General features: G+C 30.2%; 2 protein-coding genes across 3 annotated transcripts in view; both read left to right on the plus strand.

Moving 5' to 3' along the window:
* LOC101490284 (probable peroxygenase 5) overlaps positions 1 to 990 on the plus strand; it is a 3,410-nt gene extending 2,420 nt beyond the window's left edge. Inside the window, exons 4-6 of the mRNA XM_012715132.3 lie at positions 1 to 88; positions 176 to 301; positions 574 to 990. Coding sequence (XP_012570586.1) covers positions 1 to 88; positions 176 to 301; positions 574 to 724 — 365 coding nt within the window. The 3' untranslated portion in view covers positions 725 to 990. The remainder of the gene's footprint in view (positions 89 to 175; positions 302 to 573) is intronic.
* A 6,987-nt stretch (positions 991 to 7,977) lies between these two features.
* Positions 7,978 to 13,453, plus strand: LOC101490602 (protein TIFY 6A). Of its 2 annotated transcripts, none has more exons than XM_004498208.4 (7): positions 7,978 to 8,274; positions 9,002 to 9,120; positions 9,581 to 9,855; positions 9,961 to 10,045; positions 10,545 to 10,863; positions 11,367 to 11,424; positions 12,949 to 13,453. In XM_004498208.4, exons 1-7 carry the CDS (start codon positions 8,187 to 8,189, stop codon positions 13,070 to 13,072), a joined length of 1,068 nt encoding a protein of 355 aa, XP_004498265.1. In that variant the 5' UTR covers positions 7,978 to 8,186; the 3' UTR covers positions 13,073 to 13,453. The 2 variants fall into 2 exon arrangements, with proteins under 2 accessions (XP_004498265.1, XP_012570604.1); XM_012715150.3 differs by lacking the exon at positions 7,978 to 8,274 and adding an exon at positions 8,751 to 8,861.
* Positions 13,454 to 14,770: the final 1,317 nt, after the last annotated feature.

The following is a 14,770-nucleotide window of genomic DNA, read 5'->3' on the forward strand; positions in this document are numbered from 1 at the left end:
TTCCATCTTTTCTTTTTCCAATTGAAGTTAAGAATATTAAATTTGGCAAACATGGCAGTGACAGTGGAGTTTATGATTCTGAAGGAAGGTTGTTATTTACACAAAATTATATATATATTCTAATTAAAACTTTTGGGTTGTTTCTTTATTAAAAAACTTATTATAATTTTTTTAGGTTTGTTGCATCGAAATTTGAAGAAATTTTCATCAAACATGCACATACATATCCAAATGCTTTAACACATGATGAGCTGAAGGAAATGATAAAGACAAACAGAGAACCTAACGATTTCAAAGGAAGGTATGATATCATTAATATTTAATTAATTTAAACATATATTTCTATGATAATTAAAAAAACATTATGGATGCATTAATCACATTTTTCAGTATTAATTAATTTAATTTATTTCCCTATAAAAAGTGGCCATGTCATTTATCAATATTTAATTATTTTAAATTAAGTTAAAAATTCGAATTGATTTTGACTTTGTATCCGATAAAATAGGAGTAACAAAGAATTTACCAAAAAATAATATTATTATATTGCAATAATTTGATTTTGTCATGCAGGATTGGTGGTTTTGTTGAATGGGAAGTTCTTTACAAACTTGCAAAAGACAAGAATGGTTTACTACAGAAAGAAACAATCCGAGGTGTTTATGATGGAACCTTGTTTGAAGCCCTCAAAAAGGAACATACAAAAATTAAGAATTTGTCTTAATTATCTATATCGATAATAGTGCGAAAACAATTCCTATAAAAATTTAATGAAGATTGTAACACTGTTGTGACATTATGTGTTTTATATTTTTGTACCGTTTAGCATTATTGATATCGACAATAAACAAACAGTGCAAGTTATTGGTCCAGCGTACGTGGAGATTATTAAATTTAGAAAGAAATTTAGTTATTTTCTTTTAATTTAATAGTCTTCACAGCTATTCAGTAAAAAATTTATATACAATATGTTTTTATTTTATTTTTTTATTCCATTGTTTATATTTTTATTATTTGTTAAATAATGTATCTCTATGTATCTGCTCATTTATTATGTTCTGTAATATACATTTAGATGATTAGGTCAATTGATATTAGAAGTTCATGAATGTTTTTGTAAAAAGTCTTTTCCATCTAAATTTATATAAAGTTCATGATTGTTTAATTCATTGGTGATGTAAAAAAAATACTTTTTACATGGTTATGGATATAATATAATCGATGCAACTATAATATATTTTAGTCGGTTTTGTGTAGTAGCCAATGATTTACAATATAGCAATTATAATCATAGTTGATATTGAAAGTCATTTTATAAAATTAGAATTTAATATTGACTAAGATGTTAGAATTTTAGTCTCATCACATTTGCTTCATAAAGGATAATTGTGTAAATGGCAAGAAAACAAATTAGGAACCAAATGACCCCTTTTTGAATTAACCTTGCAATGGTGTATTTGCAATACAAGCAACTCACAATCATTTCTCAAAGGTCCTTTTCCCGTAATTTTGAATTTTTTATTTTAGAACTAAAATATGTTTAAATAAAATAAAGTTAAATTAATTTTTTACTCATTTTGAAAAGAGTTTTTACCTAAAATACAAAACTACAAAAAATAAGTTTTAAAATTCTTATTTTTATTTTAACTCTATCATGTCACCATCAATGGTTCTCAGCCACCACTTCGACCATCGTCGTCCACCACTCCAACCACTATTCTGACCACCGTTGATCACCACTCTAATACTACAAAAATATTAGATTTTGCGAGGATCAAATGTATTAGGAAAAAGTGCATTATTGAAGGTCATTTGAGGATTGGCAAAAATACGGTGGTTAACTTCTATTTACTCTATTAATCAAAGTCAAATTAATAGATTACTTGGATCAAACGTGACACCTAGGTGTAAATATTATCATAGCAATTTTGTTGAAAGCTATAAAGAGGAAAATGTAATGAAAATTAGTTTTGATAACAGTGATGATGAAAGTTTTGCAAGTGAAAAAGGTTTTATAGTTGATCAACCAAACAATAAATCTGTTGATAAGAGAAATTTGTTGCAACATAGAAGATGAAAAGGAAGTTCGAAAGACTAAGAAAAGAAGAAGAGTGTGACACATTTAATGATGAAGTTACTCAAAAAAGAGTGTGACACATTTAATGATGAAGTGACTATGAAGAAGAAAAGTGTGACACATTTAATGATGAAGTTACTCTAAAAAGTACTAGTGTGACGGTTAGTGAATTTTATGTTCTATTTTATTTTTGACTCAATTTTGGTTTATACAAAGTTATGTATGAATTTATTTGGGTTTATGGTTATTAAGATTATGAACCATTTTGGTTATGTTAGATTCTGAATTGGTATGTCAGATTCTAAATTTGTTTATCTTTTAAGGTTATTATATGTTATGATTTGTATTAATGAACATGTACTAAATGTACTTTTTTTCTATGGTTCTGCTTTGATTTGGTTTTGTTATGGATTCAAACCAAATTAAAAATGAATTCTAAATTAAGGAGTCAAAATGTACATAAAATTGAACATAAATCATTTTGACCAAATTAAACATCAACGATTTTTATTCTTTAAGCTTAATATTACAGAAGATACATAATACAATAATGACATTTTTTTCTTACATCAACGCATAAAACAACTAACTATATCATTCAATTCAAACTAAACATTACATTAAAAGTATCTTAAGACACATCATTCTAAATCAAAATACAAATCACACCAACACATGATACAACACTTTCATAAAATGAAAAACACATAATACAACATTGTCATTCAAAAGAACCAAATTTCAAATCCTCCAAATTTTAATTTATTTCATGCGAATTTTTAGTCTCATTTCAAGTGCAACATTGTTTTGATTTTGACTGAATAAGTTATGACTTGGTAAACAACTTTTTGGGCTTGCTCATCAATATTTTGGGTTTGATCAACAATTTTTTGACTTTGTTCAACAACTTTCATCTTTTGTTCATTGAGTTGTTGTCTTTGTTCATCAAGTGTTTGCAAGAGAACCCCAAATCTTCTTTTTGTTTCATGATGAACAATCTTTTTCACATACTACTTTTTTTATAGAACCAATGAAAGTAATTGCATCCAATAATTTGTAATAGTTGTGGATAAAGTAAAATAATTAGTTTTAAACAAAAATTCAAAAATAAACATGGAGAATAATAAATGTACAACATACTCTAAAATATGGGCAACTCCAAAAATCTTTTACCAAAATTGACAGTTGTAGTGACCCTAAGAACAACATCTCCACACCAACTCTTCGGTGTCATCTTGAGCCAAAAGACCCATTCCTTGAACCAAATTTCTAAATTCACTTGGTTTTGAGGAAGAAGGTGAATTGATTTTGCTCACCATGTTCATCATTTCACAAAAAAAATATCATAAAGTTTGGAAAAAGAATGAGTTTTGTTGAACCCTAAATTGATGTTGGAGATGGATATTTGAGGTTTGGAAAGGAGACAACGACTGTATATAGCTCACATGTCACATCATAATGATTTAACATATTTACACGCATAGTTGACATAAGGGATTAATTTGCATTAACTTACGTAAGCTAAGGGGCCGACTTGACTATTTTTAGAATTAAGGGACCAAATTGAACTTAAAAACTAAGTTACAAACCAAAAACGTATTTAAGTCTTGTAAGAAAGACTCTGCAACACCGAAAGATTGATGTCTAAATTGAAAAGACCGTGTATCCAAAGTGGGGAGGAAAATAAAATCTAGCAATCATGTTCCTTCCAAGGAGATTTTTTCACAACAACCATCATGTAGTTTGTAGCAGCACATGATATAGTTTCGAATTGTCGAAACTAGTGTTTTGATCAAGATTTCCTTCCCATCTTGGGACAAAAACTTCTCCTTCCACTCTTTCAATCTCTTTTAGACTGTGTCGGTCACAAGAGAGAAGATATCCTTCTTGGATATCCCAAATACTACATCTTTTGAGTTTGTTATTTTTCATTAGAGTCCCATAGTCTTTACAACCATCATATTATAGATAAATGTTTTGTTTTCTAAAAGCATATTTTGAATGAAAAAGACTTTTTAATTATCCATACTGACCATTTGTCCCAAAGATTTTTGGTAGGTGAAGAAGTTTAAAGAATTGAAGTTGCCTTCTAAACCATTAGTTATGACAAAAACAAGGTCGTCATCGGCAAAGAGCATATGAGAACTCTATGGAGCCTCCCTCGACGTCTTAACCCCCATGGGTCAAGTTGTTAAACTATTGTGAAAAAGGCAAAATAAAACATCAACACATAAGGTAAATAAATACAAGGATAAATAGTTGTTGAGACAAAATATCAAATTAATATGTTGATGATAATCAAACAAATTTAATTAAACTTCTAATTATGATTCTAAAAGTGTTTTTTCTAACATGCGTTTTTTAGTATATTAATTAAAGATAGATATTAAACATGTCAACACAAGATCATTCTGAAAATTGAATAACATTCTGGTTTATTAAAAATAGAAATATGGAAAAATGAAGATCGTTCTTCTTCACAGCTTTTAGTTTTATCAAACCAAAAACGTTCTGGTTCACGAAAGAGAAAAAGACAAGATCGTTTATGGTTTGCTAATGAACCAATCTCCATTACGAAGGTACTAGACGTTTCTACACAAGATCGTATCATAAAGATCCATTTCAAAAGTTTAACAAAGGAAAAAGCTAAGCATCAACAAACAAGCAAGATCAATCTTCAGATTGATAAAGTAACAAATACATCGATAACAAATATGATAAGACACTACAACTGCACCTCTGAGCAGTCTGCGCACAAAACATAAAAAAGCATGACATCTAACAGCTGTCAAATGTTCTCAGTTCAACACTTACTCAAAAAGTAATGACGATCGTTCTAGTTATAAAGCAAGAATATTCTTGCTTTTTAACAACATTTATCTATTAAAGCAACAATTGGACAACTGGATTGCTGATGGCTATATGAGTTGTCATCAGTTTTCATGAAGCCTATAAAAGGAACCTCAAGGTCAAGGAAACATCAAGAGTTTAAAGTGCAAACAATCAATCACATAAACAGTCATACTTGAAAATCCTAAAGTTCTTCAATCAAAGTAAAAGCTCTAGTTTTGCTTTACTAGATTTAAGGATTTATTTGTTGAGAATCTAAACTCAAACAAGGATTGAGTATATTCTGATCCATCAACTTCTTTAAATCATTTCATTTGAAATTCAAGACTATTATGTTAAAGATAATTTGAGTGAATTGTAAAAAATCCTTTTGTGGTTAAAAAATGATTTATAAAACCCCCTTTTAAGATTGAAAGGTAACTGATGGAAATATTTTTAAGGTAGAAAGGTGAAATATTGTAAATGATCAAGACTGATCTGGAAAGTTGGTGTGAAAAGCAAGAATGATCTTGTTTGAACACTTTATTGAAAACGCTCACAAATTGTAAGGACTAGACGTAACTCACTTTGGGTGAACCAAGATATATTACTATGTGACTCTATTTCCCTTATCTCTATTTATTTTTGACTCACTAACCATAGATCACGTAGAATATTTTTTTTTTTATTACACTAACCAAGAACGTTCTGTTTAAAAATCAAGATTGATCTTGAGTTAACTACATTTAAATTAAGCAAGAATTATTTCAAAAAAGAGCAATTACAATTCAAACTCTTCCTTGTAATTCACATTGTCACATCAAAAGTTTCATTGTCTTTAACCTTCTTTTTATAGTAAAAATTTTGCTAGGTTATTTGGTGTAAAACCTTTGCTAGGTTGTTCATTACTATGAATTTGGTAGGATACTATTGAGATGTAGTGCATAATGAGATTTGTCATCTCCTTAAGAAAATCCATGGATATCAAGACAACCTTGAAAAAAAGCCATTCAAATTGGTCGTATCATGGTGACTCATTATTGTTACTTTGATTTTACTTGAAAAAAGTTAAATGCTCTTTGATATTTTATAAGTGTCAATTTGTTTTTGATATTTTTTTAGAGGTTGAGAAATCTTATTCAACCTGATTCAATACAGAACAATATATTCATAAAGATCAAGTCATTCAGATTTAGTTATAAAGTTCAATCAGTGGTCCAATAACTTAACACCTTTACCGGATTGATTACCGAGCTGATTTTTAAAACATTGGTGCATCTTTGGTTTCTTAGTTTATAGTTGAAAATAAATTTTTTGTTGGTGTGATGTGTTTTTACTAATGTTTTTTGTTTTGTGCAATATTAAAAATTAACTTTAACTATATAATTTTTTTTTACTAATTTTGTTGTTGTTTGTATAATTTTTAATAAATACACATTCAATTTTTTTTTATAAATGTAGTCCAGCTATATTATTATCAAAAACTCATCCAAATTTATTACAAATGAGCTTTATTTATGGAGCTTTATGTTTAGATGCATTGTGAATGTAAAGTTAGTGTGACTTTTTTACATTATCAGTATTTTTTTGCCAATGTAAACCTATAAAACATTGGTATAAATATATTTAAATTAATTAAAATAGATTTAGATTATAAATATATAGATATAATGAATGAAAAATGATAGACATTAAAATTGTTACTAGTTTAAGTATAATTATATTTTTGCTTAATAAAGTATAAATATTTATTTATTTTAGTAATAAAAAGTACATATATATTATTTTTTTAAAGTTAAATATTGGTATAAGTTATTATATTTTTTTTGTGTTATAAATTCAAATTTTTTTATATACTTATTTTTTTTTAAATTCAAAATACTATACTTTAAAATTAATATATTAAAATGTTCTACTTTTTAGATTTATAATAGACCGTTAATTAAAGATGCATAGTATACAAAGAATAACCATTTTTTCTCCACCATTATAAGGATGCGACAATCTCTACATTTATTTTGTATATTTTTTCCTAACAAATGAATAATATAATTAATTAATACATTAAATATAATAAAAATAATTTTTTTATTTGTATCCCTTCTTCAAAAAAATATCCAAAGTACTCTAATTTAAAAAAATCCAAAATACTCTTAGAAAGTTGCATTCTAATATAGTAGTTAATGACATTACGGGATAATAATTGGTCTTATCGTGGAGATACGACCTTCTATACATTTTTTACTTTATTTTTTGTATTAATCAATAAAATAAACAAAAATTAATAAAAAAATATTAGTTATTAATACTATTAAATTAATTAAAATTATCAAAAAAATATATAAATTTTTTAAAAAATAGAATAGAATTATCGGTAATATTTAAATAATATTTTAACAACTTTCTTTTTATTAGCTTAATTGCAGTTTTGGTCCCTCTATCTTAGCTTAATTGTGAAAGTAGTCTTTCCATTTTGTTTCTTCTCCGTTTTGGCTCCAAACAAAATTTTAGTCTAAAACTTGATGAAATTTTAATTTTTTTGTATTTATTTAAGTCATACAATGCCTCAAAATCTCATTTTGCAACAATTGTACATGAAAGCTATGATCATAAATATTGTAGTACGACTTTAAAAAATGAAATTTCATCAAATTTTGGACCAAAATTCTGTTTAAAGGACCAAAACTGAATAAAAATAAAATGAGAAAACTAATTTCGCAATTCAACTAAAATAGAGGATAAAAACTACAATTAAATATTTTTTTATTTTACGAGCTATTAACTTGTTAATATTTGTTTGTGTGACATTACAAATAAATTAATAACTCTGTCTCGTATTTATAACTCCCTCTTGATTATTTTTATAAATTAATAAAACAAATGAAGAAAAAAACATAAATGTAGAATTTGCATTCTTTGCTATCGATTACTTTTTGCTTCATATAAACGTATGATAGGCACGCGACTTCCGAAAAACTAATAAAATAAGATACTTTTAACATATAAGTTTGAAATTAAAATATTTTGATAATTTTTTAAAAGAAGAAGATAATCACTGAAAAAAAAATCCTATCAGTTCATAGAAGTAATAAAAAATAATAATTGTAGTTGTCGCTATCAGTCAACCTAACTTCGTGTTTTTCTTCTTCTAGTTTTTATTTCCCTTTACCTATTTTGATTTTGTTTCTATTTTCTGCTTCAAACAAAGGAACTTTTGGGTTTCAATTCAAGGTGAATTTTGATTGGTTTCTCGGTTTCTTCAATTTTTTCTCTCAAAAAAATGGAAAGAGATTTCTTGGGTCTATGCTCAAAAGAATCATTATCTCTACCAAAGGAACAATTTAACAATGAAGGGTGCAAAGATTCAGGCATACTTTTTCTTAGTTCTTTTCATTCAACTATTTTTACATCATTATGAACTATGCTTCTTTGAAGTATTTGAGCTATTTAACTTATGTGTTGTTGTTATTTTTATGTTTTTGAGCTTCAATTTTGGTTTGGTTGATGTAGAAAAATTAAATAGTTGAATAGATTACTAAATTGGTTTGGTTAATTAGTTAGTGGTTATTTATGATTAGTTGTGACTCTTGTGTAGATATTTTGAACTTGTTTGTGTGTATGAAATTTGTAATTTTGGACACTTGATTTGGATTTGAAATTTCCACAACACAATACATAGATTTTTTTTTTTTTAATGAAAGAAATTTAGAGTGAGGAGATGATGCCCCAATCCACACAGAGACATAGATTGATGTAAAAAAGATGAAATTTAATATATAAAATTGAAAATTCATATTGATTTATTTTTTCTTCCCCATATTGAAGGGTGTACTAGTGTACCGAATTACCAAATTGATTAAGTGCAGTTTGGTTTCGCAGTGGGATTACCAAAATCACGGTGGTCTCAATCCCATCGTGAAACAAAACATGCGCCATGTGCATGTTTGGATTGGCGGTGAGTTTAGCAGAATTACCTAAATTTGGTAAATACTGCACTTTGAATCTTCCACTAGTGCCACCATAATTTTGTCAAACTCACTGTGATTCCAAAGATATGAAGTTCTTTTAGCTTATGTTGATGGTTCCTTTGTGTAGGATTTACACAAGTTTCAGCAGTAAAATGGCCCTTCTGGAACAAAGTCTCTGCTCATTCATATTTGATGCCTTTTAATGTTTCGGAAGAAGAAAAGCGCGCCACTGCTGGTGGATTACAGGTTTGATAATACCATTTCTTTCTATTTATGTTTTTTTGTTCAAAATTGTGAAGTTAGGACATTATTCTGTTTGTTAGGGTCTGGTTTGGAATTCATTTACTTTAAGTGATTATAACAAATTCACATTTAACCAATCTATCACTCCTGTGTTTTCAGATTAACATTTTAATTTTTAGTTCAATCTTAACCTATTTGGAGAAAGAAAACATAAAGGACTAATTTTTTCAGTAAAATAACTTAAAGAACCAAATGAACAATTTTTCCTGTAGTTTAATATCATCTTCTAAAGATCTGCCTATGATAGTAATTATTTATTGTCCTTTTAGGATTCGAACATGATTTTTCGATGTTTTGCAACATATCACGTTTGCTGTTCTCATACACTTAATTTCACATTCAATAAGTATAAGCTGATGTTTTTTTCTTCCCTTTCCTTCCATTTTTGTTCTTACAATTTTAGAAATCTTTCAAACATGATGGACAAGGTGGCATTCATTATTCCCTGAATCCATATCCTGTACAACACAATGTGAGTTATGCAAATCGTCCTCACGATGTGAAGATGTTTTCAGTTTCTGTGGGAAGTCCGTTCCTAAAGAATCATTTTGCAACTGTTGGTCAGAATATGAATGGTGCTAATGTGATGCAACCACTATTTGGAGGATTATTACCTGTTACAGCACCTCATTCAGTTCTTCCGATTGTTGGTACTGTCACTAGTTCGGCTGAACCATGGTAATTTTGGTTTTATGCTTGAATTGTTTTTTGGAGAAATGGTTTGAATGCAACTAACTTGTGTTGTTTGTCTCTAATTTATATTTATATATTATTCTTCAACAGTGTGAAACCATCTGCACCTGCTCCTCAACTTACCATCTTCTATGGCGGTACTGTTAACGTTTTCAATGATATCACTCCTGAGACGGTAATTTACTCTCGTATATATTCACCCCATCCATGACTAGTAGAGAATAAGTATAAAGGGAAAGGGAAGCATACATCCTCATACTTAAGCTTAAGGTCCTATTTGATAAACAGTTTAATTAAGCGTTTATCATATAAGTGTTAATGTATAAGCTATTTTTATAACAAAAAATAAAATAATGTCAAATTGTTTTTTTTTCTTTTTCTGTTGATTGAGACTGTTTGGAAGAACATATGAAAAAGTGAGTACAGCTTATGTGTCCACTTTTTGTACTCATTTTTTGTATTCACATAAGCTATAAATTATTTTCATAATTCACCCTAGAGAGCTTATGAAAGTAAGCTGAGAACAGCTGATGTATGTATCACACATAAGTTCTCACAAACAGTCTCACAAGTACTTATGTCAGTAGATAAGCTCAAATAAATCAATTCAAACTGATCCTAAGTTTGTTTTATTTTGACTGAAGTTAAGCATAAGTTTGACCAATTTTATTCAGGCACAAGCCATTATGTTGTTGGCTGGAAATGGCGTATCTGCATCTTTAGATGGGGCCCAACCTGAAGTTCAGGCACCGATCTCGAAGTTTGCATCAGGTGATGATGTGCCTATGAGTCCACCTGCAGATATACCACCCTGCTCTGGTATTTCAAGTCCTTTATCTGTTTCTTCGCACACCGGTCCACCGTTTGGGAGTGGTGCAAGTAGCAGCGATGAATTCCTTGATGCTAAACCATCCAAAGGTCCTACTCCTACCATTTCTGTCAGCAAAGTGGAGACTCCAAAAATAGTCAATGCAACCACCATGTTTCCATCAGGTATGTAACGATAGTTGTTTTTGCTACCTGATGTTGCTTCACTTCTTCACATTCTTTTGTTTTGGGATATTTGTCTAAAAGCTATAATAAATAAACAGAGGAAGCATCCCTCTATAGTCTGGAGCATGTTTTTCAGTATTTTATGATTCAAGTGAGTCGTATCTTGATTCAATACAAAACTGATCTCAATTGAAATGAATCGCTTATGTTTATCCATTTTTGGACACGATTCATTCTAATTAATCATTACCTAAACTTAGTGTAGCTTGCCACTTCTTTTGTCAACTTTTGCGATATCACTTGTTTACTAAAAAGTGTCATATTTTTGTTGGTAATGTTTTTAGAATTCATAATAAGATTCAATTCACGATTCCAAAAAGTAGCTCTTTGTTTCACAATTTTAATCTCAATTGTAACCATGGCCTAGAGTTATTCATGTGTTTGATCATCGATAGTGCATGCATTTAATGATTTTAATGGAACTAACATAATATTTTATGCAGCTATACCACAGGCTCGCAAAGCATCACTGGCTCGATTTTTGGAGAAGCGCAAGGAAAGGTTAGTTCTAATACGTGGTTTCTGTTTCTCATAATTACCTTTTCCATACAACAAATTGTCATCTTTAAATCGTTGAAACGTGAAACATGTTGATATCTTATCCTATATGGATTTTTCATTGTTGAGAGTCGTATATCATATGTGATATGGCCTAAAAAAGTCTTTATAACTGGTAGATATTCCTTACCTTAAAAACTGGTTTTGGAGGGTTGAATTAGACTAACATAAACTATAAGATGGTCTTAGAGCCTATCCGAAATCTGTAGGGGGCACTTGCTATCGGGCCACTTTGGTCACGCTCTAGATGTCCAGTCTTGGACGTGAGGGGCGTGCGTCGAGAGTCTCGCATTAGATATGATATTGTCTAAAAAAGTACATATTAGTGTTGTCGATGGCGGAACATGGCGAAAGGTCAAAAATCCACTATACAAAAATGCCATTGCGGCCTATTTTGCCGCCATGGCAGGCATTCCTTCACAAATTGTCTACGGCGGTTGTCCAAAAATCCTTCATGCCATGGTTGAATGGCAGCACCATGGCCGCCATTTAACAATACTGGTCCATGGCGCCATCCCTCATCTTACAAGCCGGTTTTGTAGGTTGAGTTAGACCAACACAAACTACAAGATTCATCTTCATGGTTTTAACTTTTCCCCTTGTTTGGGAATTCAAAAACTTATTATCAAAGGGGATAGGAATGAGTACTCACTTTTTGTACCCATCCAAATTGGACTCTCCTACGATTTTCATTTCATTTCTCCTCTTTCTATTGATGTATCTTTTGATGTTGAACAAGAAGAAGATGAAATTGATGATAATGAAAGTTGCACAAATTAATTGCAAAGCGTGTTATCACACTAAGTTTTAGGTTCAATTCGCCGCTACCAATCTATATATATTGGATGCAAACAGGTTAATCGGCGAATCCCCTTTATATATATTGCATATTCACATCAAATCTATAGATCAATGATAGTTTACAGAATGAAGTTTTTTCATTTACTCTCGTGCACTAGAGAAAATAAAATGACCATAAATATTTTTGAAAGAAGTCTGATTCATGTAACATGAAATTTGTGTCGTCCTTTCTTTCTCTAAAGTGTCTCTATTTATACAGAAACTCATACCAATTGGTGAAAGAAAACAATTCTTGAAAAAGATTGTAACCCTTGATAATGCATTGGGTTGATGGTTAATAGATGCATTAAACACAAGCATTGCAACCACTTGACAAAGTGATACATTAAGTTATTTAATTTTGCTACATTAATATAACTATTAGAGAATTCCAAATATATTTTGGAAAGTCTCAATTTTTCTCAAACTTTTAAACACAAGGTAAGATGTTCAAGGGACCAAGTTTTCTTAGGCTTTCATAGCCAAATTTTACGTCTCTGACAAAACTGGTGTTTGACTCTGCTTTTCTTACATCTTCATTCACCATGCACAATATTTTTATATAACTTGTATTATCAAAATTAGGCAGAAAAATCATTAAAATTCTAATTGTTTCTATCCATGCAGGGTCATGAGTGCAGCACCATATAACCTCAACAAGAAATCTGAGGATGCACCAACACCAAATTCAATGGTTGCTAACGTCTCTGCAACTACCGGTACCAAAACACCGTCAGCGAAGCAAGGATAACAGTAAGTAAGACCGTCTTATAGAAGGAGATTAAATCAGATGAAGAACTTTGATCCAACTTGTGATTTAAATATATTGTAAGAAGATGACTCTATTCTTCCATATGATTAAAACTTTATACTAAGATTTGTAAGTATCAAACTGTCTTTGATACAAAGGTAGGCTTTTCCCATAAATTATTATGTGGCGGAGGGCCTTACCTTATAAAATTGTTGGATTCTAGCGTCCAACATTATAGCATTAGTGTAGACCACTATGTAACTAAATCTGACAATATGTTAAAGTTACAGTGGAGAATTCAAAGCAAGTTTAGATTTATACATGTATGTTTAGTTTTCCAGATTTTGCTTTTATTCTGATATATACATTACTAATTTTTCATTTTGTTCATTCTCTGTTACATTCTTCCCCCAATTTTTTATTTATTTATCATTTTGGTTTCCAAACACAAGGAGAAAAAAGGTTAATAACAGAAGTCACCTACTGGTTGCTTGAGGGAATAGGGATCAAGGTTTTCAAAGTCTATGGTCTATCAATGGGTTTTACCTAATTGATGATCTTACTCTGAAGTTAAGCCAAGTGGCATGGGTTGTCATGCTCAAGGAATATTAAGAAGTTCTACTTTCTATTCCAAAATAATCGTCGCATTTGGCAATTTCACACATTAAAAAGATGATAAATAAAATAAGGAGAATGATTACTAAATTATCTTTATTAATCATTGGTGTATTCTATTTATCATAAATGTAAAGTGGATATAATAATTTGAAAGTGATGCACATAATATTAATTAGATGGTACAATTGAAGAAAACATCAATTGAAATTGCATTGGGAAATAAAAGTAACGGTCATTTTAGGATAGTTTTTTCACAAATGTGATAGTTATTGTGGTATTGAGGAAGCAACAAATTAGACACTAATTTGATATCTCGTGGATTGTTTTGTTGTCGAAGGTAGCGCCTACTTTTGATGCATTGATTGCCTAAGTTAGGAGGGTATATATGGATTCTATTTTTACTAAAGAAAATAGGGATGTGGTGGGGGAAAGTTTTGAAACTTTTTACATCAAAGTGGTGTTTTGATTTATTTGGATCCGTTGAAAATAAATATTTTTATGTAAATCTATATAAAGAACATCCGTTGTGTAGTTGAAACACGCGAGTTATTCAACATTCTCAATATTCTCTTATTATTCAATATGGTATCTAGAGTTTATTGATACAACCCTAATCTTTACCTACCCGGTGGACCCATTGTCTCCGGTAGGATTTTTTTTTTCCAGCAAACCATGTTCTCAATTTAGGTTTCCTCCTCCATGTCTGTGCTACATTACTGTTTTTTTTCCTGCCACAATCGCTTTGTCGTCGCTCCCTCCGACGCCTGACCACTTCAGCAACATCGTACACCCCAGGTCGACCCACCCCTCAACGTGCATCGTCAACAAACCTCTCACATGCCCACACGCGCCACCATGCTCCATGCGTGTCAAATCCACGCGCCACCTTCTGCCACTGCGTGTGACGGCGCGTCTGACATCACTTTACGAAGCAATTTCTTTCTTTGCATTCGTTAGTCTTCTGATTTCATATATGTCCTAAGTTTTTCAGTTTCGAATAACGGATATATGAGTTCTAGTTCAATCAGTCCCTTTTTCCTCAGTTTAGACGCGTTTTTTGGCACTATTTACCATCTATGA

Source organism: Cicer arietinum, chromosome 4, assembly GCF_000331145.2.
Source record: "Cicer arietinum cultivar CDC Frontier isolate Library 1 chromosome 4, Cicar.CDCFrontier_v2.0, whole genome shotgun sequence".
Taxonomy (NCBI): domain Eukaryota; kingdom Viridiplantae; phylum Streptophyta; class Magnoliopsida; order Fabales; family Fabaceae; genus Cicer; species Cicer arietinum.